This window comes from Triturus cristatus, chromosome 2_2, assembly GCF_964204655.1.
Source record: "Triturus cristatus chromosome 2_2, aTriCri1.1, whole genome shotgun sequence".
NCBI lineage: Eukaryota > Metazoa > Chordata > Amphibia > Caudata > Salamandridae > Triturus > Triturus cristatus.
The window spans coordinates 1162611598-1162637647 of record NC_140582.1 but is presented as its reverse complement, the minus strand read 5'-3'; the positions used below and the strand labels follow the sequence as shown (position 1 = coordinate 1162637647).

The 26050-nt window shown below is 45.7% G+C and overlaps 1 protein-coding gene and 1 long non-coding RNA gene across 2 annotated transcripts in view; one reads left to right on the top strand and one right to left on the bottom strand.

The window, feature by feature from the left end:
- Positions 1-26050, bottom strand: part of ADISSP (adipose secreted signaling protein) — a 348232-nt gene that overhangs the window by 13872 nt on the left and 308310 nt on the right. Inside the window, exon 9 of the mRNA XM_085642701.1 lies at positions 18134-18150. Within this exon, the coding sequence (XP_085498827.1) occupies positions 18134-18150 (17 nt within the window). The remainder of the gene's footprint in view (positions 1-18133; positions 18151-26050) is intronic.
- The window catches only part of LOC146863286 (uncharacterized), a 93821-nt gene continuing 68781 nt past the window's right edge, over positions 1011-26050 (top strand). Inside the window, exon 1 of the long non-coding RNA XR_014978233.1 lies at positions 1011-1697. This is a non-coding gene — a long non-coding RNA (uncharacterized LOC146863286). The remainder of the gene's footprint in view (positions 1698-26050) is intronic.

Here is a 26050-nt window from a genome sequence, read left to right as displayed (position 1 = left end):
TATTGGTAACAAACACGCGCTACCCCTAAGCAACCAGGATGCATGCCCCAGGTCAGGCCCCGTGTTCCCTGCCTCGAGCTATGAGTATGTCCGAGGAGGGGGGCTTCGAGCTCTCATTTCCTCCCCCTGCAGGCTGCCAATCAGCCCACAATGCCCGCACTTCCAGTCTGTGGGAAGGTGGCCGTTGAAATCTGCATTCCTTTTCTCTCACACAGCGTGCAAGGCCGAAATGTGCATTCAGCACAGCGGAGAGTCCCGGGGGAGCAGCTGACCTCTTAACACCAGCCAAGTGGCCAATTAGCTGATAAAATGAGGTTCCTCTTTAGTTGTGTAGATCAGGGGAGGGGGGCGAGGGGGCTGTTCCAAAGGTGATCTAAGCCAGCAGTCAAGAGGCTGGGCTGAGAGGAAAAGCTGGAAGAGGACGCAGCGCGTGGAATTCAGAGTTGGTCGTATCCGGCTGCGAGACTTGCCGACATAACTCTAGCCAAAGGTAGTTCGGTGGGATAATGCGCTTGCTCCAGCATAACGCGTTTAAATCCTTGCGGAGGGAGGTTGGCTCTGTTTTGTGCCCTTCGAAGTTTGTAACATGCTTTCTTGTCAGCTTTCAAGATCTCAAACAACCCGTGGAATAAAATGTGAGGTAGTATTGAACACTTGCAAATGTGTTTGATAAAACAGATATCGTCTACTCCGCGTGATTCACCGCACTCCTCTTGTCCGGACTGGCGCTCCTATGTGTCGACTGCTCGCCATTTCAGTTTGCTCTCAGATTGTAAAATTGCAGAACGGGAGTATTTCGCAAAGCACCTCGCGCACAAAAATAATTTACATTATTTTGGTTATAAAAGATGTTGTCTCCCCCAAACGAATATAGGTATAGAAGAATTTATGAACGCCCAAAAGGAGCTGTGCGTTGAGGAATAAACATTTTAAAAACAAACGCAACAGGTAGCTCCCTGAAAAAGTAGGACGTTTCTCCATTGGACATCCAACTCACGAGTTCTTCTTCTAGAAGTAGTAAAATTGTATCCACGATCTCCCTTCCCTTAAACGTATCCTACGTTTCTCCGAAATGCAAACGGTCAATATGAAGGGGAGAAATGCTCGTACTTGCTAAAATGAACCAATTATGTAAATTAATCAAGGAGTCCTCTCCCCTGCCTCCCTGAAGTCAGAACAAACAACATTGAAAAAATTTGGCGGCAAGACGGCGGCTGCGTGACCCGTGCGAGAGTCACTCCCTGACCGCTGCTCTGCTTTATGGTAATTTTTGGTGAAATCCAATGCCCAGCTGAGCCACGGTGGTGAAAAAAAGCTGAACCTGAGCCCGGATGATTTTTCAGCAATATTTATACAAACTATTACAACGCGCATCGGAGGTGTTTGTTATCGGCGCTCTGCACCTGAGAAACCGGTCATACCTGTTGCCGGCGCTGCTTGCTGGGAGCCGGCGGTGGAGTTCACGGCTAGGCGGGATGGCTCCACGGAGACTCGCTCTGAAGGAAGGAGCGACCGGCGCTAAGACCTTAACAGCGCCTAAGAAGCAGCCTACCCCTAAGGAATCAGAAGCTGCTTGCACACCTACCCAGGAGAGGGGGGAGAGTAAAAATGGAACTACCAGCGGCGAATGGCGTCTTGCGGATGGTGCTACAAAGTCTAGGACACAGACGGTGCCCGGGATGTTTTCGGTGAAAAGGGTAAGCGGAAGACAGGGGTTTAGCCTGTTAAGACAAGATTCCAAGTAAATCTTCAACGGGGGAGAGAGTTACAGATATGGCTAGCAACATTGTTAGCAACAGTGTATCGAATGCCGCAGGAGGGACGGCTACATCTGAATCCCTCAATCCCCTTGAAGTATGTAATGGCGCCAAAGCTCCAAACGCTTTAAATGCTCAAATGGGGGATATGTATAATGTAGAATCTTTAAAAAAAGGACAGAACACTACAGGCTTTCAGTGACACGGAGTCTGTTTACAAGCTAGGGCACCGGAAGACACCACCGCCTTTCTCCGAGGCAGAGCAGAAATGCCTCGGAGAAACGCAGCGTCCTTTTCGGATTCGGGGGCGTGTTTTGCTGTGGTCTCCTCCTTGAGAATTCTCGCAAAAAGCACGCCCCCCGATCCGAAAAGGACGGGGCCTAAATGGAGTGACTGACCTCTTCTCCAGTGGCTGGCCAGCATTTACGAGGCCAGCCAATGGAGAACAGGGGAGAAGAGGGGCTGGTTCAAGCCCCTCTTCTCCAAGTCATTAAATCTCCGACTTCCGGTTCTGCCTTTCGGCAGACCGGTAGTCCTCGACCTAAAAATGAACAATGCCTCAAAATCTTCAAAGTAGTTCTGGAAATAAACGTCTACACCTTATAAACATCCTTGCTATAAAGAATTTGTCTATATCACTTTATTATAACTATTTAACATGGGCACATGCCCAGATATCTACTAGTAGATACTTTGTCAACAGAAGCGTTGCCTTTCTCACAGATATTTTGGAACAGTCTTTGGTTTTAGTGCACAACCTACTTTGACACATACCTCTGCAACCCACATCAGGTATGCTCAGCCTTTACTTTGTTTAACATGGAGTCCAACTTTCCCTTCAAACTTCAGTGATTTATCAAGGGTTAATCATATGACTTTAAACATGCACAGTCACACTTGCCTCAAGAGCTCATTCTATGTCCATGCCATGGACACACAGGCAGGGTACACACAGTAACTCTATGCTATATATGACTATAGTGTTGTCAGTTATGTCATAAATGATGTCATTTGAGATGTCAGTGATTGATACTAAACTTACTAGTTAGTAAAATCTTATTTTCAGCATTATGTAGGACCCTGCCCGCCCGCCCGGTTACCAGATGGCTCATGCACATGAATTTCCTGTACATCTTCACACATTCCTCTCACACTTATAACTGGTTGTATACTCATGCTGATTATTTACACTCCTCCCTCAATACTAACCCTTCATAGTCTCAGGATGGGCAGGCCTCTATCTTTCTTAAGTAACTAAGTCCCTCATTTCCCAGTGTGCACACACCTGATTCTCAAATTTGCTCCCGAGGGTGGAAGGTCAGTTATTTCCTCACCAAGTGGGCAGAGTCCCGCTCTCTATCTACACTGACTGCTATAGGCTCATCGCTTTCACCGGCTCCGTCCCATGCTCTGGATGATACCTTCCCTTCGCCTTCCTGAGCATGTGTTTTTTCAATCCCCCTGTTTTTTTGTGGCACTCCTGCTATAACCTCTTCCAGAGGTTTTCAATCCGGAGTGTTGCTTGGTCAGGATAACAGCTCATGTGCCAGGCAGCTATTCTCCTTCCCAGGATACACATTTCTGACAAGGAGCTTTCTGTGGACGCACACAACTGCCATTCGTCCCTGGGCAGATTTTGCGGGGACCGGTGGCAGATAGGTTGAAATACTGGGGCTGGTGCATCTACGCATCCCGAGATGAAATGGGCAAAGATGAGACGGTGCAGAGCGCTGGAGCAATGATGCTACTGCCGGCGTGCTAAGGAGGATGCTGAACTCATCGGCTGTGTTGTTGTGCCAATGCCTGCTGTTGTACTACAGGGTCATCTCCATAAAGGCTTTGGTGTACTGTGGGGCCGCTGCAGATAGTAAAGTCTACTTTTCGTAGGGAGCTAGCTGTCATGGAGTATTTATTGGCAGGTATCCCTTGGGCGTCAGGTAATCCTGGAAAAAATGGTTCAAATATCTGATGGCGGTGCACACCCACGGCGAACTGTAAGGTACCTGAAAGCCGGAATGTAGGTCCTGGCGGTACCGGACAAATCTCATGGTTGCACCTACTATTTTGGTGTCAGGGAGTTGCTCAGGTATAGCCTAATCTGCAAGTAGGGGATGTGCTCTACATAGTCTGGTTGAGGAGCAAGGGGTGGTAGAGTGCAAGTCACACATTAAAGCGAGGGTGGCCAAGCTCTTCAATGGTGGTCTTGTCTTAAGGGGCAAGAACCTCATTCTCTGTTCTCCATTCTATGTTGCTGTGGTCCTTCAATGGACGTCATTTAAAAATCTCCAAGATTTAAAATTCTGCTCCTCCACCTAGTTTCAAGTATTTGTTGGGAAATTAATGCTTTCTGCTTAGAGACCAGGACACCGTTCAAAGACGACGAGGCACTCTTTAAAATCAACTCCTGACTTTAACAAACATTAACTCTGTCCCGCTCATCCTCTATAAAAGCTTTCAAGATTCGGAAGAACATCCGTAGGGATATCTGACAGGCAACAGCATTCCTCTCATTAAAAAAGCCCGACAGAGCATCCTCTAATGATGCACATTAGCATTACATTCCGTAATCTTTTAAAGCTCACACGCCTGCAATGGTCTCGCTTAACTACATATTGGCAAAGTGATCATCCATTTCCTTCCCCACGAAACTGTGGTAGGACTATCGTCGTTACCAGTCACAGGCATGAAAGATACAGCTCATGACGACTCAACCATTCATCCTCCTATTGTATGCCTTTAAAGTAGGAGTACAATTCTACCCCTCTTCAAACGCTGCTGTCTTAGTTTTGCTTTACAGATAGTGTTAAAATGTGTGCAGCGGTGGTGGTTTGAGTTGTGTCCAAGTTTGAGGAGAGCGACCCCTTTCCATATTGCAGAATGCTGCTTCCACTCACTCAGTCTAGGAGCATGCCACCTTCATTCATCTTCCCAGAGTGCACACTCAATGCACCTTTCTTCCATGTGACACATTCAAACCTTTGCTTTCTGTCGGGTTCTCGGCGATTGCCGTTTCCCGACATCCCACGAAGCACGCACAACATTGCCGGGATCCTCACTTCCGGCTGGAAGCTGAGCCCCGGTCTAGTTCTTCTCCTGCCACAGGCGGGTCCTGGAAGCACTTCCGGGGGAAACGCCTTATCACCGCGTTTCCCGCCGGCTCTGTGCTTTGAATTCTTGTTCCGAGGCTTCAGCGACGGAGGAGCGTTTCTGGCCGCTGCCAATACGAAGGTACTTGTGGTGTTGGGGGTTCTCGCGCAGGAGCGCTCTCGTTCTGGCACCATTGCTGGAGTGCTACAGCTGTTGCATTCGATCAGTAAAGAAGCAACGCAGCAGCGTTGTTGAACTTGTTCTTTGGGTGAGCAGCGCAGGAGCGCCTTACTCGCATTTCTTTTTAGTCAGCAGCGCAGGAGCTCTTGACTTGTTTATTTGGAGAGTGGCGCAGGAGCGCAGTACTTGCTATTTGGGAAACCGCGCAGGAGCGCATTACTTGTCTGTTTTGAGAAACCGCGCAGGAGCGCATTGTTTTATTTTGGGAAACCGCGCAGGAGCGCATTACTTGTTTGTTTTGGGAAATCGCGCAGAAGCGCATGACTTGTTTATTTTGGGAAAACCGCGCAGGAGCGCATTACTTGTTTATTTTGGGGGAGCCGCGCAGGAGCGCTATTATTTGGTTGCAGTTAGGGCTTCTGCTGAATCACTGTGTTGCCTTCTGCCCGTTTGTTCTCATGACTTTGAGTAGGAGAGTCTCGCTGGATTCTGGAGACAGAAGCACTGGTGGGTCCCGGCAGGAGAACAGTTGTGTGTGTTTTAGGGATATTCTGGAATAGCCTGGGGTTAGTTTACCAATCCTGTTATTGTTTGTTTTCCAGCTGCCCCGGGATACCCTGCACGCTCCATTCCACTACCACCGCCCTACGTCCTTAATCGGCTCCCATCCTTGTGTCCATCTCATCCCTGTTGAGTTCCCTGTCCAAGGGGGGTCAGGTTGGTACACGGACGGGCGCTCTTGTCGTCTCTGCGGAATTGCTTCACAAGCAAAGGTAAGTCTTGTGGGGCACCTGACACTTTCCCAAAGTTCCACCATCTTCGCTATTCGTTTCACTAGGATCTCTCTGCTATCCTCTGCACCCCGTTTACATGTTGCGTTTCTTCTGACCGTCTTCGTATTATTTTGGCGTTTTTCCCCATTTGCATGTCACACTTCTCTAACCTTTATTGACACTGTACACTTTGTAAATTCTTCATGGACAGTATGATAAGTGTGTGTTCCCAGAAGGCATGGTGCTCAACTTCATTTCCTCTCATTTTCAGAATGCACATTTTTGCCTGAAATTCCACGGAACAGATACAACACGCCACAGTTCTGTTTAGCAACTGAGACTTCAGAGTGTGGACGGATTACTAGGTTGTTACTCGTGTAGTGCTCCGAAAGGGCCTCTTGTTGTCTCACATCTACTGTATTACCTCTGCAGGGCATGCATAATTTACCCTGCAAGGACGCCGTGTGTCGACGCTGTATTCTTCTGCTCTCACTGCAGGGACATTGTTCAGAACATCAATTTTTAAAATGTTCTTGGTTCTCTGGAAAAATGAGCCTCGTCGAGATTTATGGGCGCTCACGGCCCCAAGACAGCTCACACCGCCTTGTTTCCACCTCGCAAGCCTTCCCTGCTACACACGCAATCCTGTTTTCCATGGTGCACTCTTATGAGGGCACCGCATCGGCCCATGACTGGGCACACACGTACCTGGAGGTACAACAAGCAGGAAGTTCGCGAATGACTTCCGCCAGTCATGCATCTTTATTTGATACCATCTGCTGAGGTAGAGCGCCGGCAGACACAAGGATTACTTTGTGTACGCAACATTCCTCCACAACTTAAGACAACAAACCTCTCTGGAACCAAACACGAGAACATTTAAAGAACCAAATATCAAAACTACAAGTCTTGTGTTTGCACAGTTGCAGCCAGGGGTTGTGCCAGTAGGCCCCACATTCTCTGTATTTTTGAGCCGGGGTGGGATCCGACTCTTGTGCATAGCGATGGCTTCCGATACAGGTCTGAGTTATGGGGTTCTGCGAGTCACTCCTTGCAGGATTTTGGGGAGACTCAGGCCTAGTGCTTTCTGAAGTCTGTTTGCTTCTTTTCTTCACTCCATGATACAAGCCACGTCTAGGGCGCCAGGAGCCCACTTGGGGAGGCAACCCCTCAATGTCATTCCGAGCCCCTCAAACAGCACATGGATAGGAGCCCATCTTGCGAGGGAGCGTGGCGTTGAGCGGTATTCTCGGAGAACTTCCATGGTTCCCATTTAAGACTGTCCCTCTCCAAATCTGATATCTCGGTGGCTTTGTTCAGGGTGAACAAACATTGTTTGACCTCTCCACTGGCCTGAGGTCATCACAGAGACCTTGGGTAGGTCGAGAAGTAGCAAGGTCCTTTAAGTAGGAAAATGGTGACCCCCCCTATGTTGTACACCAAAATATTGTATAAACAATTGGGTGCAGCCACTTTTTCAAGAATAGAGATAAAATGTGGTATGTATTGTGGATTTATTCGGAGTAAGTTCTTTTAAATGGCCTTGTCAAGCCGGACAATTTGCAAACACACCCACTGGAAATCCAAATCAAACACTTTCGACTTACAGTGATCGCTTTGCAAACCTTGCAGTATGGCCGTTCCTTTTAAAGGCAGCTTATAAAGCCCGCCCGTTGTACCAAAGCTCTGTTTCTTATACCTGTATTCACGAAGGTATACGGGCCAGATGTACAAAGTCGTTTTATGATTGTGAACTCTGATTCACAGAATCACTGGGTCTGTGACTGCAAAAGGACATATTACAATGCACCAAAATACTTATGCTATTTCTGAATCGAAAAAAGGATTTTGCAGCACATTCCAAATTGCAACAAGCATTTACAATGCAATGGTCTCGGCATTGTTAAAGTTACAGCTATTGGCATTGCTCATGACATTATTTTTGTTTATGTTTTTGTTTTTAAAACATTTAAAGAAACGGCATTGTTATTTACAATGTCAATAGCTTAATCTCTCTCAAATGCGAGACCTATTGCATTTGCACCCACACACAGAGCCACCCACACAAAGCCACCCACACACACAGAGCCACCCACACAGAGCCACTCACACAGAGCAACCCACACACAAATAGAGCCACCCACAGAGCCACCTACACACACACACAAAGTTATTAAAAGGTGTTTATGATGGCGTGACAATCGTCTGCTCTAAATACACAAACACAACCGGTATAGCCATTCGCCGCAAAGCACGGATACAGATTAGGGTTTTTATGATCTTTAATAAAGTTTTATTTTCTTACAGCCTCACAAGCACGCACAAGAAACGCACACAAACTTCAACAAACACACATTTCTGCATATGAGTGCACCTTCGTTGGCATAAGGAAACGCGCTCAACGCTTAAACGCATTTCTATATCCAAAATAATCCTAACACAATAGTTAACACAACCACAACGCATGCGTGCATTTCGCAGCACACATAACGGCATAACACTGACACCACACACACACCGGTAAATGTGAACCGGTGGTTGCAGATGGCACTCACCGTCACTCATTTTTTAGGAGAAAACCTTATTTTTCCTCAGCATACCTTTATCCAAAGAAGAGAGAGAACTATACAAAAAGGGCTAACAAGAGGAAGAGGGCGAAAAAGTTTCAAAAAGGGAAATCGGGGTGAAAAGAATAGGCAAGGGTGAGAAAGAGAGAAAGCTGGGGTGGATTTAAGATGCCCGGGGTGGAATCAAGACCAGTCTCTCTTGGTGTACGGCGCCCCGACCTTTGACAGTGCTGGCCGTGAGCTCCTGAAGAAAAATTTGGGACATTGGCGCACATTCTTTTACAAAGCAAGCACTGTACATACAACCACACAAAGAACGTGCACTGCATACAAATAAGCACTGTAGACAAATACACACCACACAAAACATATCTCTAAAATAGGAAGTGGTATCACTGTAAGCGAGAGGCTGCTGCTGTAATATGCTTCTACTTGCATAAAACATGGAAAGTAAAGCAGACTCCCTGCACCAGTCATATGTTGGCACCTGAGCTAAAACTGTCTCAGACACGCTCAGCCCTCCGGGAACTCCTCAGTACACCTGCAGGCAAGACAGCCCCTGGACGTCCCCGACGCCCCTGTCCACCTCATCCCCGGGAACACCTCAGTACACCTGCAGGCAAGACAGCCCCTGGACGTCCCAGACGCCCCTGTCCACCTCATCCCGGGAACACCTCAGTACACCTGCAGGCAGGACAGCTCCTGGACGTCTCCAACGCCCCTGTCCACCTCATCCAGGCAACCCCTCAGTACACCTGCAGGCAGGACAGCTCCTGGATGTCCCCAACGCCCCTGTCCACCTCATCCAGGCAACACCTCAGTACACCGACGGCGGCCCGTATGGGGCAGCCTATGCCTACCCAATGGCCGGCTCATCCTGGACTGGGGCAGCTCCTTGGACGCGCGCCATGTCTCTGAGTACCTGACGGCCGGAAAGCCCCCTGGATGCCCCCATCCCCCTGTGGGCCCGGGACGGAGACACGACAGCCCCTTCTATGCCCCCTCCCCCGTCTCTGCCTACCTGACGGCCGGACAGACCACATGCCCATGCCTTTCTGAGGGCCGGCTGGTTACAATGCAATGGTCTCGGCAACGCTCCGACGCTTCGGGGGCTGCGGGGCTCTCTCCTCACTCACGAGAGCCCCGCTCCGGCTTCCTTCATTTCGTGGGTCACGGCGTCTCCCGGGGCACACGCAGGAGCGCGGGGTAGGCTCCCGCCTGCTTCCTGCTTAAACCACGCCCACGTCCTTGCCTCCCTTCCGGCGCTGACTGTGTCCCACACAGGGCGCCTGACTTCCGGTTTCACGGGGGCCGCGGCGGTGATTTGGATGACGGTGCTGCGGGGTGGGCACCCGCTTACAAATCGAATAATTAAATAAGCGGGGTGGGCACCCGCCAGCGAGCGCCACAATGCGGGGTGGGCACCCGCTTCAAATCTCGGCAACAAGCGGGGAATCCCTACGCCGGGAATTCCCTGACACAGACGATTGCAGCTTCGCGCTGCTGTCGGAAATCGCCGGGCTGCTACTTATCGGCGCAAATAACTAGCGCGCTCACCAGGACACAAATGTATGTCGCTCCCCAGGCTCTGCAGCACCCAGTTCCAGGGAGAAAGGGGAAAGCTCTCCTCAGCTAGGCACAGTCCAGGGAAAGTCTTTGCGCACCACCGCCTTTCTCCGAGGTCAAGCAGAAATGCCTCGGAGAAACGCAGTGGCGTTTTCAGGTTTGGGGGCGTGTTTTTCTTTCTCTCCTCTTGCCATTGGCTGGAATGTTTACATTCCAGAGGAAAGAAAGAATCGAAAAAACACGCCCCCGAATCCGAAAAAGACGGGGCTTGTTTGGAGAGACAATGCTCTTCTCCAACGGCTGAGCAGTATTTCAGAGGCCAGCCAATGGAGAAGAGGTAAAAAAAAGGGGCGGGTTAAAGCCCCACTCCTAAACGTTAAATCTCGGAGCGAGACTGCGCAAGCGCAGCCTTCGAGCCGAGACCTAAAAAGGAGGGGCATGCAAGATGCATCCCCTCTAATTTGCAATGGAATACATCAATGGTCTGTTGCACAATCCAAATATCAGGACCTATTTTTTTAAAAATACAAATCAAATCGTAGCTGCATTTTCGATAAGGACCCATACTATCAGTGTTAAACTTACGATAATGCACAAAATGTGCTCATGTCAATGCCCAAACACACAGAACTCTGCAGAGGATAACGCTTGGCTCCCTTCTCCCACGGTTATGTTTTTAATAATGCATAGATTCACGCAGAGACCTTTGCTTTAGATAATAATCATAGAACATTCAATAAATTGAGCTGATAATTCCTATTTCTTTATAGACTAGGAGATGCAACACCTACAACATTAACCATGCCCTACTTAAACATGGACAACATTACCAGAAGCTTGGCTGTGTAGGAACGCAATGTTGAACAAGAGCAGAAAAATAGTTTAACTGAAAAACAGAGAAAAATGCAATATAAAACACATCATACCTATTGACAATTTGTGCACATAAATATAATGGCCAGTAGAAATACTGTACACCCTTTAAAAATGGTGCACGGTATTAAGACTGCCTAAAGGATCAATGCCCCTCAAAACACTGCACTGCAGAAATGACCCTCAGAATAACGGGCCAGGCCACCAAGAACATCATCCACATGGCCATCCTGGCTCGAGCTTCTCAAACTATTCCAGGACAAACCTCGAACCCCTTGGATAAAAACGTATTTTAAAACAAAAAGGCAGTAACACAAATAATCCTTCAATCCGCCAATATTCAATGTCCCATTTTTGGGCAAACTCCAAAAGATCTACATTACGCAATCAACAGCTCTCATTGGAGGAAACAATCTCTCTGACTACCAAACAGGTTCAATCCTAGAGTAGAGCGGGGAAGCCTCGACTGACACTTGGGAAACATTAACACTACCGTTTACCCACATGGAGTCGCACCACGTGTATCAGTAGACCTCTGATTTTGCTTGGATATGGTTCATCACTCAACACAGTTCCAGAGCTTCGACAAACCTTAAACTAAAGGGCACTGCCCTGGACTTCTAACGTCACTAACAGATTTCTCAGTGCATCCCTTGTCCCGATCTTCTTGGTGCCCTTACCCTCCACAGCCGGAGACCATCAAGGCTTCGCCATCGCCCCCTCCTCATGAGCATCAAACTAGAAATGCTCCTGGCTTACTTTGAACCGCAGGCAGCATCGGTGGGACTGTGAAAACACGGGTGCTGCAGGTCCCAGGTCACTGTCCAGTCGCGTGCGTCTACGGCAGACGGGATCTAGACCAGCCTGAGCATTTTAAATGTGTCCTTCTTCAGGAAGGCATAAGGAGGCAAAGGTCCGAAATAGGCCAGAGTCGCTCACCCTTCATCGGCACAAGAACATTATGAGAGTAACCGCCCTCTGCTCTTTTCTAATTCCTGTGCCCTCTTACCAGCACCCTGGGAGAGTAACGCCCACATCTCGTGCAGCAGAACGGACGGGCGCTCTTCTAAAACTGCCTCTATTGTGGGGGCATATTGGATGGGACAAAAAGAAAAGCCATGGCACAGTCCATCTGTCTGAAAAGATCGATCACCATCCTGGGAGGATGGATCTAGCCCCCCAACTCGATGAGAACGCGCCACTATAGGCTTACTCAAGTGGTCTGGTGGCCGCTGCAGCAGAAGAGGAATAGGAGGAGAACTGACGCCCCGGTTCTCACTCCTGCTACAGGATGCCAGACTTGCGTCCAAGGCCTTGAAAGGACTGTGGAAGTCGCTCCACTGCTCTGGTAGACGGTCTATGAGCCAGCTTTCTTGGACAGCCTGTAAACTTTCTGGATTGGTGTGGAAACTGCTTGGCAGGATTCTACGGAACCAAAGACAGAGCCATGGCTCTACTTTCCTCCAAGAACTCCAACACAAAGCCGACCATCTCACTAAAGAGGTGTGACCGATCCATGAAAGAGACCCGTATAATCCCACAAAATCCTGTGGAGCAGATTCACCGGTGTCGACAAAGTACAACACTGATGCCAACTGCCCTGCCCAGACAATCGGTAGCATGCAGACCAGTGCAGGTAACACTTATCAGCATCTTACCTATAATGAATTATTTGAGCCAAAGAGGATCCAAGGTCTTCCGGGATTGTCGGCAAGATCTCGCTAGCCATGTCCCACAGGTCATGGGTATAATGACCCAGTAATAAAACAGTATTAACCAACCCCATTACCAGACTGGCGGAGGAAAAAATGTGCTTGCCAAAGGCCTAATTCCTCTTGAATTGCTTTTCCAGAGACATTGTGGGTAACGAACTGGGATTCAATTAAATAGCTGAGGCCTGAACCACAGGGTCTCTGGAGTAGGATGTTAAGTACGAAAATCAGGATTGTCTGTGACGCCTGGAGCTTTGGACTGCGAGCACACTGGAGCGGCTCTTCCTTTCATCTACTCCTCGCGGAACCCGCTTCGCGGGTCCCGCTTCGCATCTGGTTCTTTAATTAGCGCTGCTGGAAGTGCGCTGTGACTGTGAACTGTTACTCCTGATTGAGCCTCTGTGGCGGTGGTGTGTGCAGGGCTGCGAGCGTGGTCAAGCGAGGACTTCAAGTCCCAGGAGCGCCTGACCCTGCATCACCAGCAGCTGACCCGCTCTCCCTGCTGGCTCCTCCCCCGCCTCAGCGCGGCTATAAACCTCCCTTGTGACACCGCAACGCGGGAGCGTGCGGGAGCGCGCCGGGAGAAGCCCGGGACAAGGGCGGGACCGTCTGAGGCCGTCAGAGGCTGAAGAAGGCTGGGCTGGGCCCCCTCCCTTGGTTCTCCGGTATTAAATTCGTGTGACACTGTTTTATAGATTTTATTGTATTGTAGGTTTATTAGTTTTATTTTATTCTACAATTGTTATTAATTGATTTTTACTTCCCGTCAAATACAGTCTCATGACGGCTAAAAAACTGCGCTCTGGGCGAGTGCTTGTAGGGAGATCTGGGTCTAAAACCAAATCTAACCCCCTTCGGAACAAAATTGCAACTTCTATGCAATTGAAAGGTCAATGTCAGCTTTTCAATTTTTGGGACAAAGGGAAAGATAAATCTATTGGTCTGCAGTCCCCGATTGAAATCCCTGGGTCTAACGATTTGGTGCCTGTTAATGGGGTCATCGATGTTTCCTCTAGTTTGAGCTTGGTCGCTAGTCAATCTTTGCCTATTTTAGTTAGCCCCAAAGTACTAAGGGACTTGCCTTCGGCGTTAAATAATGTATCTCTGAAACAGAATACTCCCCCTGAACCTTCGGGTAATATGTCTTTAAAATCGGATAAAATTGTCCCCTCCCAAGTTGCAACAATGAATGTTCCTAAAGTATCAGTGAATACTGAGCTTTTGTCTACCGCGTTAGATAAATCCCCTGTAGTAGGGAACGATTTTACACTGCCTGACATTGATTTAACAGCACATAGGGCGCGGGTGGGAACGTTACATGGGAACCCTAATGGTGTGCCTTTAGAGGAAGCAATAACTATTTCGAATACCGGTCCTCTAAGAAGCACACCTTCTAATAAACTTGATTTTTCCCTTTCTCAATTGAATTTTACATCATGTTCAGGTCCAGTGTTGAACAATTTAACTGAGGGGTCTCCAAACATTAATGGGAGGCTAATTTCTAATTCTTTGTCCTCTCTGGAATCAATTCTTTCTTCGATTTTGAGTTTACTCGAAAAATTTGTGGGAGGTTCGGATTGTATTTTTGACACTGTAACGCAAATTTTGCAAGTACTTCTGCTAAGTAAAAATGAGTTAGCGTTAGATCTTCCCATTCCATCGGTCTCTTTGTTGATGCCCCCAAAAATAAGCGCTTCTTCCGCTTCGGCAGTTTTGGATTCAGCTCAATCTCCTCCTTTGACAGAAGGTCAAAGGGAAAAGAAACATGCAGTTCTTCCAGCTGTCCCCAATCCTGCCAAAGTGGTTTCGGCTGGCGCTAATTGTATAGCCCCAATGACTGACAAGATAGAGGTAATAGCAACATCTCCTCTCATTCCTAAATCTGAAACTCCATCTCTTTTTCCGATATTCTCCTTGCCACCAATTAAAGAAGAGGAGATCTCTAAAGTAAATACGGGATTGATGGGAAAAGTGAGTCTCCTGAAACATAAAAAGATTAGAATGAAGAAGAGGAGACCCATTCGAAGATTCGCTAAAAAAAGACAGAGGAAACTTCTTTTTGATAAGAATGCTGAATTAAGTGCAGAAGATTCCCCGCAGGTGGAGCAGTCTCCTACCCCTCATGTTGAAGTTAGAGTTGTCTCGCCTAAAGAAGTCGCCCTTGCCTCTGGTCTAGGTTCTATAAGCTCAACCAATCCTCTCTTCCCTAAGGTTTCCCAGCCCTCCGCTAATCCTTTCTCAGTTTATTGTAATGTTAGTTCTAAGGTTAATACTTCTAAGGTTAATACTTCATCGGTCATCCCGTCCTCTTCTTCCTTAAACCCCTCAGCAAGAACCTTTCAGGTCCCATCTTCAACGTCAATTATTCTCCCAAAAGAAAAAATAAGTGTGGATACTTTATATCTCGATTTTTCTCCCTTATTTGAACCAGATTTAATTTTAAATAGATCTGCCCTATTGATCTGTTTTAAAGAGATCGAAGGTTTGAAATTAATTCAAACGTCCGATTTAGATATTGTATCTCTCCTTAACTCCTTCGTGGGGAAACCAATAAGATCAACAAGGGTGAAATTCTATTCGAAAGTTGTATTAAATCTTGTTCTTCAGTGGGCAGAGGAATTCCAAGTTAGAGGGATAGATGTTATGCCACACTTTGGGGAAAAGTGTACTCAAGGGTTTCTTGCCAATTCCTCACTATCACTTCCCTCTAATACGGGTGTGCTGTTGTCGGATTGGTCTAACCTCAGATCAGAGGACCTAAAAATTTGTGTGGCTAGGAATGAAAGGCTAGTCTCATACAAAAACGCTCCCCTTAGGCAGACAGGGAAGGATGACCAATCTAAATGGAGTTGGTTACCTGGAGTTCTAGCGAGTAAATCCGCTCCCTGTTCTAAACAGCCTTCCAATTTTTAACAGAGAGCTGAAATTTATCTCATGGAACACTGCAGGATTCAAGGATTATAAGGAGAAATTGGGTTTCTTGCATTCTCAAAAGGCAGACATAATCTGTTTGCAAGAAACCTGGGTCGAAGGAAGATTAGCTTTGGAAAAAGACTATTTTGTTTTGGAATATAGCGCAACCAGCACTAGAAGAGGCCATGCTAAGGGAGGGTTAGCATGCTTGTTATCTAATAGATTGCAATGGAACTATTCACACTATCTAGATCCAGGGAAACTGTTTCAAGCAATAACCCTAAAAGAGGTTTTTGAGGATTGCCCTAATAGATTGTTGATTGTGGTTAATATTTATATTCCTCCCAATTGTAGTTTTAATGCTGGTTTAAAAACTTTGTTCACCTTTTTAACTAAAGTGTTGGATCTCTCCCCAACTCCGCATGTGTTAATGTTTGGGGACTTAAATTGCAATATATCTAACTGTGGGTCTGAGTTGTTTAGAAATATTCAATTGGAAGAGTCTTTGAATATACCACCTGCCCAGTTTCCCACTAAAATCAAAACTAACAAAAGAGGTAAACTTATTTTGGATGGATTACTTAAAGTTGGATGCTTAATAGTAAACGGGAGGCTTCCTTCTGACACCCCGGCAGCTTATACTCATAAATCTAATAAGGGAAAATCTATTATTGATTTTATCATGGTAGACTATGCCGGTTTTCACCTACTAAAGGATATGAAGGTCATTGAGTCTATTCTTAGTGACCATAATGCATTGATGCTTTCTGTCTCCGTTAATCTTCAGAAAGTGGATCCGTGGAGTCTGGATACAGATTTTGTGAATTTTGATTCCAGTTCTGGGAAATGTTTTTGGAACACTTGTACTGTTGAAAATGTGGTGCCTCTTTTGTATTTTGCTATTGAGAATTTACCCCACTGGGAAGGGAGAGAGTTGTTGAGTTTTATTAATTTTTTAGATTCTGTAACTGCTAGTGCAAAAAAGAAACCAGGTGTGAAACAATTCTTCGCAGTCCCTCATCCTCTACGTGCTATAAATAGAGAAATAAACAAAGTGGTAAGGGGACAATTTTTATCCTTTACCCAAGAAGCTAAGTCTAAATTGTTTATCTTAAAGAGAAGAAGAGTTAGACTTAAGGCCCGTTTAAAACGTTTTAAGGAAGATGCCCTCTGGATTCAACTGAGGGAAGCTTCGTATAATGGCCAACCCAAGACTTTCTGGTCCTTAATTGGCAAAGGTTGTGGTACCAGAGCCAGTCCTACGCCTATTGCCATTGAGGAACAGGTGTGGGCTCATTATATCGAGAAGTTGTACAGTAACAATAATTCTCAAGTTTTTAATGCTGAATCGGAAAATGTCTCACATATACTTGACTGTCCAACGGAAAGGGAAATTGAGTATGCAATTAAGAATATGCGTTCCTCTGGTGCGATGGGTCCTGATAAAATCCCTATTTCAGTATTAAAACACCAGAGTGAACTTTGGAGTAAAATACTCTTTCCAGTGTTTAAATTTTGTTTTTCTAGTGGAAAAGTCCCCCCCTCCTGGAAAGGAAGTATTATTGTCCCTTTATATAAGAAAGGGCCAAGAGATCTACCGCAAAATTACCGTCAAATCGCCTTGCTTGATGCCATTGGTAAGGTTTTCGCAAAATGTGTGCTTATCCTAATGAATCAATGGGTATCTGAACATGAAATTCTTCCCATGGAGCAAACAGGTTTCAGACAAAATCATGGAACTTTAGATAACCTGACTGCATTGCAAGTTATTACTGAAAAATATGTGAAAATCCGTGGTGGTCAGGTATATGGCGCCTTTATTGACTTCTCCACCGCTTTTGATAAAGTAGATAGAATTTTGCTGTGGAGAAAGTTATTTAACTTAGGTATGCCCCCATCCCTGATCAAGTTAATTCGTGCCCTTTACTCTGACACCTGGTGCAGAGTTCTACTTGGAGGTGAACGTGGTGTATCTAAATTAATTCCCACTTCCAACGGGTTGAAGCAAGGTTGCCTTTTGGCTCCATTGTTATTTTCTTTATATACAGTTGATTTACCCGTCACACTTTCTGCTTGCGCCGGTATTGCCCCTTCCTTGGGTGGTGTTCCAATTGCATGCCTTATGTATGCAGACGACATCTTGATTTTGGATCTCACCCCAAGGGGCCTGAACAATCGGCTGCAAGCACTCTTTGAATTTGCGGAAAGTCATTTCTTATCAATAAATACGGCAAAAAGCAAGGTGATTTGCTTTTCCGGTAGAAAGAAGCCTAAATGCCTTAATTATCCATGGGTTGTGGGGGGGAAAAAACTGGAATGTGTGAAATTTTACACCTTCCTAGGTAAAATTGTCACTTCTAATTTAAGTGACAAATTACACATTGATAATAACTCCCGGAAGGCTATTTCTCAGGGAAAGAGTTTAATTTCCCTGTATAAAGCCACAGGTAGAAGGCATTTTTCTATTCTTTTAGATGTTTTCAGAGCGAAAGTTCCGGCCTCCCTGTTGTACGGAATTGAGTTAATTGATGTAAAAAAGTGGAATTTTTTAAACTCTGCGGAAGGGAAAATTTTACGCAGTTTAATGTCTGTAGGTACAGCAAATTCGACTGCTTCCTTGAGACAGGAATTGGGTTTACGTAGCAGTTGGGTTCAAGGTCTGGCAAGTATAATACGTTGGGTAGTAGCTTTATCTAAAGGTGAACCTAATACCCTAAGAGATCTTATAAAAAATGAATTATTAGGATCTTTTAATGATTTCTCCCTGATTGTAAAAAACTTCAGATTTGCCGTGCTGCAATTAAAATTGGATGAGGGGACTTTATTTTTATTATCCTCTCATCAATTAAAAACTGTTCTGAAATCAGCCTCTTGGGAATTGGGGTTTCGTCAGGATAGAGACTTCTGTTTAGCGAAAAAAGGTGGTTCACCTGTTATTGATTCTTATACCCTGCGAAAAGCTCAATTGTATATGTCTTGGAACATCTCTCATGGCGTAAGACGCCTTGTGTACTTAGTAAGACATAATTTGCTTCCCCTGAAAGCTCTACATGCCAGCTGGTATGGTCATTCGGCATGCTGTGATCTTTGTCAATTGTATGATCAGGACTTAGATCATGTCATGTTTGTTTGTCCTGCACTGATGTCTTGCAGGCGTAGATGGTTGAGACCAATTTGCTTACAACTCAACATATTATCTGCCTCTTCATTTAAGGCAGCCTTGATTAATCCACCTAATGAAATGTTTGTTTTTAAACTGTGCAACTTTTTAAAATGTTTTTTGGACCTGTATTAAGCTTGAGTAATTGTGATGGATTATTATATTATGTATTTTTTGGTTTTGTATGTATATGTTGTTTTATGTGGACCTCATAAAGAGTTCCTTATCATAATAAAATAAACTTGAAACTTGAACAAAGAGCCATTACAGTATCAGTGACGGTGTAACAAAGTGGCCCCTTGCCGTTCAAAGATCACAGGAGGGTTGTTGAACAAAGTTCATAATTTTTTTTCCTTAGAGATAGAATATCTCAGTCAACCAACTCCTCCAAGTCACAGGCTCCCTCTCACTTTCCAGTTCCTCTAAACATTCCATATTCTACAACTTCAACATTCCGCTATGAAAACCTTACATAAGATGTGCACAACATTACAGAGGACTTTGTTAAAAGGGAGCAGGGGCGCTGAAGTAGCTGGCTCAGGCTGCAACATTTTTTTTAGGGCGTTTGTTTTGGTCTCAACTGAAGACCGCTGTAAATCCAAATCCTCAGCTGCCTTCCAAAATCACTACTGCAAAGGAGGCGCTTTCCTCAGTTGGTGGCAAGGTATACCCTGCCTCAGCAGAGATGTTGAGCCCACTGGCCTCTAGCCAATAGAGGTAAAAAGCATTTCCTGTGTAGTCAAGGGGAAGAAAGCCTCCACCATCATCATCTTCTAAATCTTGGGGTATCCCTTGAGCTGAATCAGAGGCTAAAATGAAAGAGAACCTCAACTGAATGTGTATGCCTCTGTAGAACCACAGGATGATTGACAGGACGCAGTTAAGCTTTTTTAATCTCGTACCGCAATATTGGTTGAGACTGAACCAAAGCCAGTTGTGTGTCCAACAATAGTATCCTAACCGAATCCTCTTCCGGCACGGTCTACCCCAGCATCAATCTGGAATGGGCTGCCACAGGTCTTGGAGATAGAGTGAAAGCCTGTACCAGTGTCAGTAAGGTGCCCAAAGCAGGTTCAAGGGGTCAAGCGGTACTCAGGACCGATCTGCTGGTGGTAACCCAAATGGGGTCCCTTTTGGTTCCTTGGGGCCCAAAGACATCCCCGGGGGATTCCAGAAGCGGCCTCCTTGAAGGTTCCGTTCAATCCACTGCAGCGTGGACGGTGGCCCTGGAAACTCAGGGCACATTGGGATCGGCTATAAAATTGGCTTTGCAACCAGAGACCTCGAATGTGAATGACCGACATCATGACACCACTGTGCCTACTCTTTAGCTTCAGAGTGGGAGGGACTGGGTCGAGTCCTGCTCACTTTTTTATGTTTGTGTTGGACTTTGCTTTTGACGTACCGGAGGACTTCAAACAGGACGCGGACTGCTTGCGGGAACGGCCTCTGCAATGGGACAGAGTCCACACCTGTGACATGAATTTATGCAAAGGTCGTGACTTCTTCTTGTGTTCAGCAATGTACAGCTTTGCCTCCTGGTCCTGGGGCATAAGGGCACATTTATCACACAAGTAAGTCACAGAACAAGCCTATATGCAAGAAACACCCAATGCGGGTCGCTGACAAACCTCTTTTTCTGCAGTTGCTACACAGCTTGAAACCAGTAATTTTGGGTGGAGAAATCATTCCTGGTACACTAGAATTCATTTTTTAGGTCATCGGAAGGCTGATAAAAATATGAGCGGAGCTCTGGATCCCTGTCAGAAGGTATGGAAAGAAAGGAACCGACATCTGCATGCAGTGGTGGTGCTAAAATGCATAGCAGAGTGCAGGAGCACTGCTAAAAAAGTTTCTGATTCAAGTCTGGTGCCTGGGAAGGATTCGGAGGTGAGGAATCTGCAGCTAGAATGCTCCATAGGACTCCGTTCGCTTCCTTCCTAGTCAAGGCCTGCAGAAGTATTTGGAGCTAAGGCGGAATCCACCTACCAGTGGCCCGAACCAACCTAGAACTAGTTCAATTAGCCCATGCGGAGCAGAGAATTCTGCCTCCTATCGTTGAGAAGCCCATTCAAGGTTGGGCTTTCGAGAAGAGATCAGGCCTTACTCTAACCTTAGCGTTAGGGAGGGGATGAGGCAAAAATACGGCTGTATGTTGTATTCCTAAAAAGCTCTTCCCAGAATTGTACAGATTCTCTAGATAAAGGCCACATCTTCGATACATAGCTACTTTCCCTCTGGCCCACCTACGAGCGCTGTCACTGAGACCAAACTAGGCCCATGCATGCTGCCTGCAGCGCACCCTAGCTGGCCACAGGATCACTGCACTCCCACAGCGATGAGATGTGGTCAAGAGACACACGAGATACAGGAGTACAAAGCAACCTAATTTAAAACTTGTTGTGAGCATGCTGTTGTTCTGGCTAATAATGTGAAACACGTTTGGAGGCTCAAGGCTTCCAAGTCTCGTGAACAAACATGGAAACGCGTTGGAGACTAATCCAAAACCACAGCATCATCTGCCGCTAAAAGCTGGATCAGAGTTTTGGCAGGTCTGAGACTATTTAATTGAGCTAGGATGTCAGCCAGCTGAAAATTAAAAAGAACCAGCTCAAGGTTTAGCACCGTACCGTTGTGTGGATTCTGTCATTAGACGAAAAGGGAATTGAACGCTCACAGTCGAAGCATGCAGCGATTTCCCGCAAGCAAATTTGAATGCAAGAGCAACTCATTCTCCTTCATAAGTTGATCAACTGAGTACATTTCATTTACAAGCACTTAGATATGCGGATTTGCATTTTGAAACGCTACATTAAAAATAATATGCTATAGATTGACACCATCAGTGCACAGCTCATTTGTAATACGACTGCTTCGATGCCAATTACATTCTCCTTCACAGAAGCTGCATTTTGGCTAACATAGTGGAATCTGGATCAAACATCAATTCTATTTCTAGAATTAACAGAATTAAACATTGTGGTCCATTCCCAACATGGTAACTATTCTCCGGTACCTCAGGGCATCCCATGAGTGTGACACAGGGGGACTGAAAGATCACTTTCCGCATTAGGGAAATGCATATATTAAAACCTTTTGTTTAAGAATCTGCTCATCAATGCCTTGTATGTATTTGTAAAGTCTTAGAAATCTTCCACAACGTAGCAGACTAAGGGCCTACGTTAGATCTTGGCGGAGGGGAAAACTCCATCGCAAACATCAGGAAGATCCCGTCCCCCATATTACGATCCCATTATATCCTACAGAGATCGTAATTCGGAGGACGGGATATCCATCACGTTTGTGATGGACTATTCCGTCCGCTGAGATCTACATAAGTATCTTCTCACCTATGGGGGCAGAATTTTCTGCTAATAATTAGCTCATGAGTTTGTGAGGAACGAGCAGATCATGTGTGAGGTGGAGAGACAGAGAAAAGGTAGCCTTGAACCTGTAGTGGGGCTTATGGAGCAATGGTTTCTAGGACGGTTCAATTAAATTTTGCAGAAACATCCACGTACAAATTCTTCTCACAAGACTCTGGTGGGACTGCCACCGCACTGCTGATCGCCCAAGCGTACTGGCAGCCATCTTGGGAGCAGTTTCTCATAAAACAAGCATTGGCAGTGCCAATAGGTCTGGCTTTAAAATATTTTTGTATGCTAATGTGAAGCATTACAAGCAAATATCATGGAAATGGATGTGTATTTGTGAAGAAACAAAGAACTGTGGAATAATATAGATGTCGTTTTAAAGACCAGGGACAGTTGCACTTTTTAATAGCATTACAATGTTAAGTGTGTACTCCTGAAAGCTCAAGCTGAGGCAGCTGGTTAAATAAACAAAATGATCACAGTTACATGGAGGGAACACAATTTTTGTTAAAGCACACAAGTTCTGCCCAATCAAAACATGTACTCCTGGATCCAAACATGTGGGAGGAGCCAAGGCCTCTCTTATGGTAGATTTCATCTACCTCAACAGTCAATGTAAAAAGACTCTTTCCCGACTTATTCAAAGACATTGGAAAATTAAATATTCGCCAGATTATATATTATAAATGTAAATGTAGTGCATTTATATAGCGCTCCGCACACCCCCGAAAGGGTTTCTCAGTCGCTGTGCACATACCGCTGTGGAACCCTTCCTGGCCTTTCCCTGTGAAGTGCCCACTCCTGGGCACCCCCAAGGTGGAGGCCAGGCATCCTAGCACTTTTGGGGCCGTTGTGGAGATTAAGCAAGCTATTGCCCAGAGTTGCAGAGTGAGACCCATGATTAGAATAGGCACTGAGGCGAGAATTATCGGGTCCGGGGAAATTGAGCCCAAGACCCGCCGAGGCGGGAATTGAACCCTGGTCCGGGCCAGACCTCTGCCTCTAACCATTGAGCCACACTTCTCCATTGATGACAATGTCAAACTAGAGGCTCAAAACTTCTGAGACATTGCTTTCAGTATCCAAAACCAAACTGAACTAGAACTTTAGACTTTATTGGATCAAGATATATTTGAGCAACTATTTGGTCTGGAGGGTTAGACTTACCAACTTGCCTCCACTATGAGACAGTGATTTATTACACGAGATGGGAATTAATAGGTATAGAACATCTTGGGACATCTTGAGGGGACAGAACTGGATACTGTTCGAGGTCCTCTGCCAGGAATTCGAGCTGGTGGAATCGGAGAAACTCTGGTATCTACAGCTGGGACACGCCCTTAGGAGAGACATACTAGAGGGAGAGTAGCTACCAGAGGCGTCTCCTCTGCAGGACCGTTTGCTCACGGAGCCTATACCCGAAAAAGATCTCTACAATATCCAGAAAACTGGTTATTAACTCCCCTGACCCGTTGGAGGCATTGAGAGACTTCTGGACGGTAGACCTAGGCGACAGAAGACGAACATTGGAAAGAGGCCACACAGACCACACGGCCAATAGCTATCATGCCCATTTCAGGCTCGTTCAACCTAGGATTCTGCACAAGTCCTACTACTCGAGGACACTGTTGCACATGATAGGTAGAGCAGACACAGTGCTGGGCCTCCGGGAGTGCAGCCAAGAGGGGACGTTCTCTCATATTCTATTGGAATGTACGGTGATACAGGAGTACTGATAAAATGTCACTGAGGAAATGTCCCAAGTTTTGACTTTGGAAGTTCCCATGGATACAAAATTCAGATTTGGCCTATGTATCAAAAGATAGGGTTAGTTGTGGCAGCAGGGGTAACCAGGGGCAACACAGCACGAGCATGGGGTATGCCCCCCCCCCTCCCACCCAACATCACTTATCAGAATTGAGGACTGGGAGTCGTACCTTGATTGGTCCGAGAGGGCAAAACAGGGAGTCTATTAGAGATGGGGCTGCCCCAAGAAATGGGAGAAAGTGTGGGGGCCCTGACGTGACTATAGAAGGTATTGATTGGGGCAATGTCGTGGGGGCTAGATCACTTCTGTTGTGCTAATAGTGGTGAATGTTCCATGAACTGTAACAGGCGGTAAAAGAGCCATCCTTGATGTATAGCCAAGCTTTGCCTTTGACAATGCAGATCTTCATTGCTATGTATGACATATGATGGTTTGCATTAATTTCCTATACACGATGTATGATGAGCAATGTTTAAATAGAAAGAGTTAAAAAAAAAGATATCTTTGAGCCAGTACCGTCATCGTGGGTATCACACATAGGAATCATACAAAAAAGAAATGCAGATGGTAAAATACGCATTTGTGTTGATGAGTCAACCTAATCAAGGAATTCAGTTTTTTTCTAAAATAAATATTTCCAAGTCATGGCCCTTAATTTGATGGACAAACCGGGAGGATGAATCAAACTCTCTTCTTGCATATATCAGACATTTCCTTCTGTATTCAGCTTTAGTTTGATGGATGGACAGCCAAGTTGTATAAGATAATAGTGACTGCAGTTCTATAAAATGAAGTACATTTTATGGTCACTATGGCTTTCACCTACAATGCATTCTAGCTAGTCTCCAAGATGTATTCAATAACAAAAAGGTTAGATTCCAACATACGGAGTATTCAACAACTGCTGTGGTCTCAAGAAAATAAAAGTGAGACGAAAACTCTTAAAAGCATTATGTTGATGCTAGCTTAGACACAGACCAGGTGATTCATACCCTCGTCGACAAGACATACCCTCCAGGGAACTATCAAGATTTGTTGGACTCTTTGAAATGGAGGCTTGTGCCAACCCTGTGTCTAGTGGACTGTACCTAACCAAGTGAATGCAGAATAATTCAATGTACCACATTTATTGTGAAAACCTGCTGTGTTTGTGTGCAGTGGAACGCAGACAACATGTGGCAGGGGCAAAGAACTGTGGTTTGCATGGGATGCTGAGCAATTTAGGAACATGTGACCTAGTGGATGGATTCTTGTACTATTCCTGTTTTTTGTGGGAACTCCATTCTTTTTTTTATTTTTTATAAATCTGTTTTTATTTTGCAAAAACAAAGAAACAAACAAAATGGTCACTTCACTTACATCACTTTCTGTAGATCTATGGTTACAAGTGTCTACAAGTTAGGGCCAGTATATTTTATTTAGTACATCAAAGCAGTGTCCGGTTAGTCCGTGGTTTCCGTGCTGGGCCGGCGGGCCTGCGGGGGAACTCCATTCTTAAAGAGGTGTAGTGACAGCCCACTGACAACCCTGGGTTATTATGCAGATGACTAATGTATTTATCGATATATGGTAATCTGAGAATATCATAACTTTAAATGTTTCAATTGTACTGGTCTCACAGTTGGGGATGCGCATGTCATTATCTGGAATAAAAGATGCAGTCACTGAGTCACTGCTACCTCTGGCAACGTACGCAGTGGTTAATAGGGTTTCCACTACAGAAGCTAAACCAACAGGTGAGTCACAGCAGTCAACGGGGATGCTATTATCTTACAAAGCCGCACTGGTTTCTAAAACGACTACACAGTCGTGACCGTGGCAATGCCATGTATCCATGGGGAATACGGAACAACTTCTAATGGCTGCAAGGTTACAAGAAGGCGCGTAGAAGGAAGCTGACTGGGGAGATCCCGCTTGCTTTTACCATGGCTTTTAGAGTAGGACAAGCGAAGTGCTAAGGCGAGACTCACCCTATAGGGAATTCACACAGCTATTCTTGGAAATGGCGCTGTGTCGACGCGGACCTCTGTTTATTAAATGAATACTATCTGAGTCAGCTGGAAACAATTCCCTTTTACCCTGTTATACCTCCTAAAAATATACGCTCCAGCACCGGAGGATTCCTGGTGTAACCCTCCAGGGCTCTGGAGTACAACACAACTTTATATTAAAGAAACACTATTTGATTTCTATTCATTTTTAAAAAGGGGGCACTAACAACATATTAATCATTTCAGCACACAGATGATTTTTCTCGTTCATCAGCACACCCCTGAGAACTGTCCGCAGCTGTTTCAGTACAATAATCCAAGGCCAATTT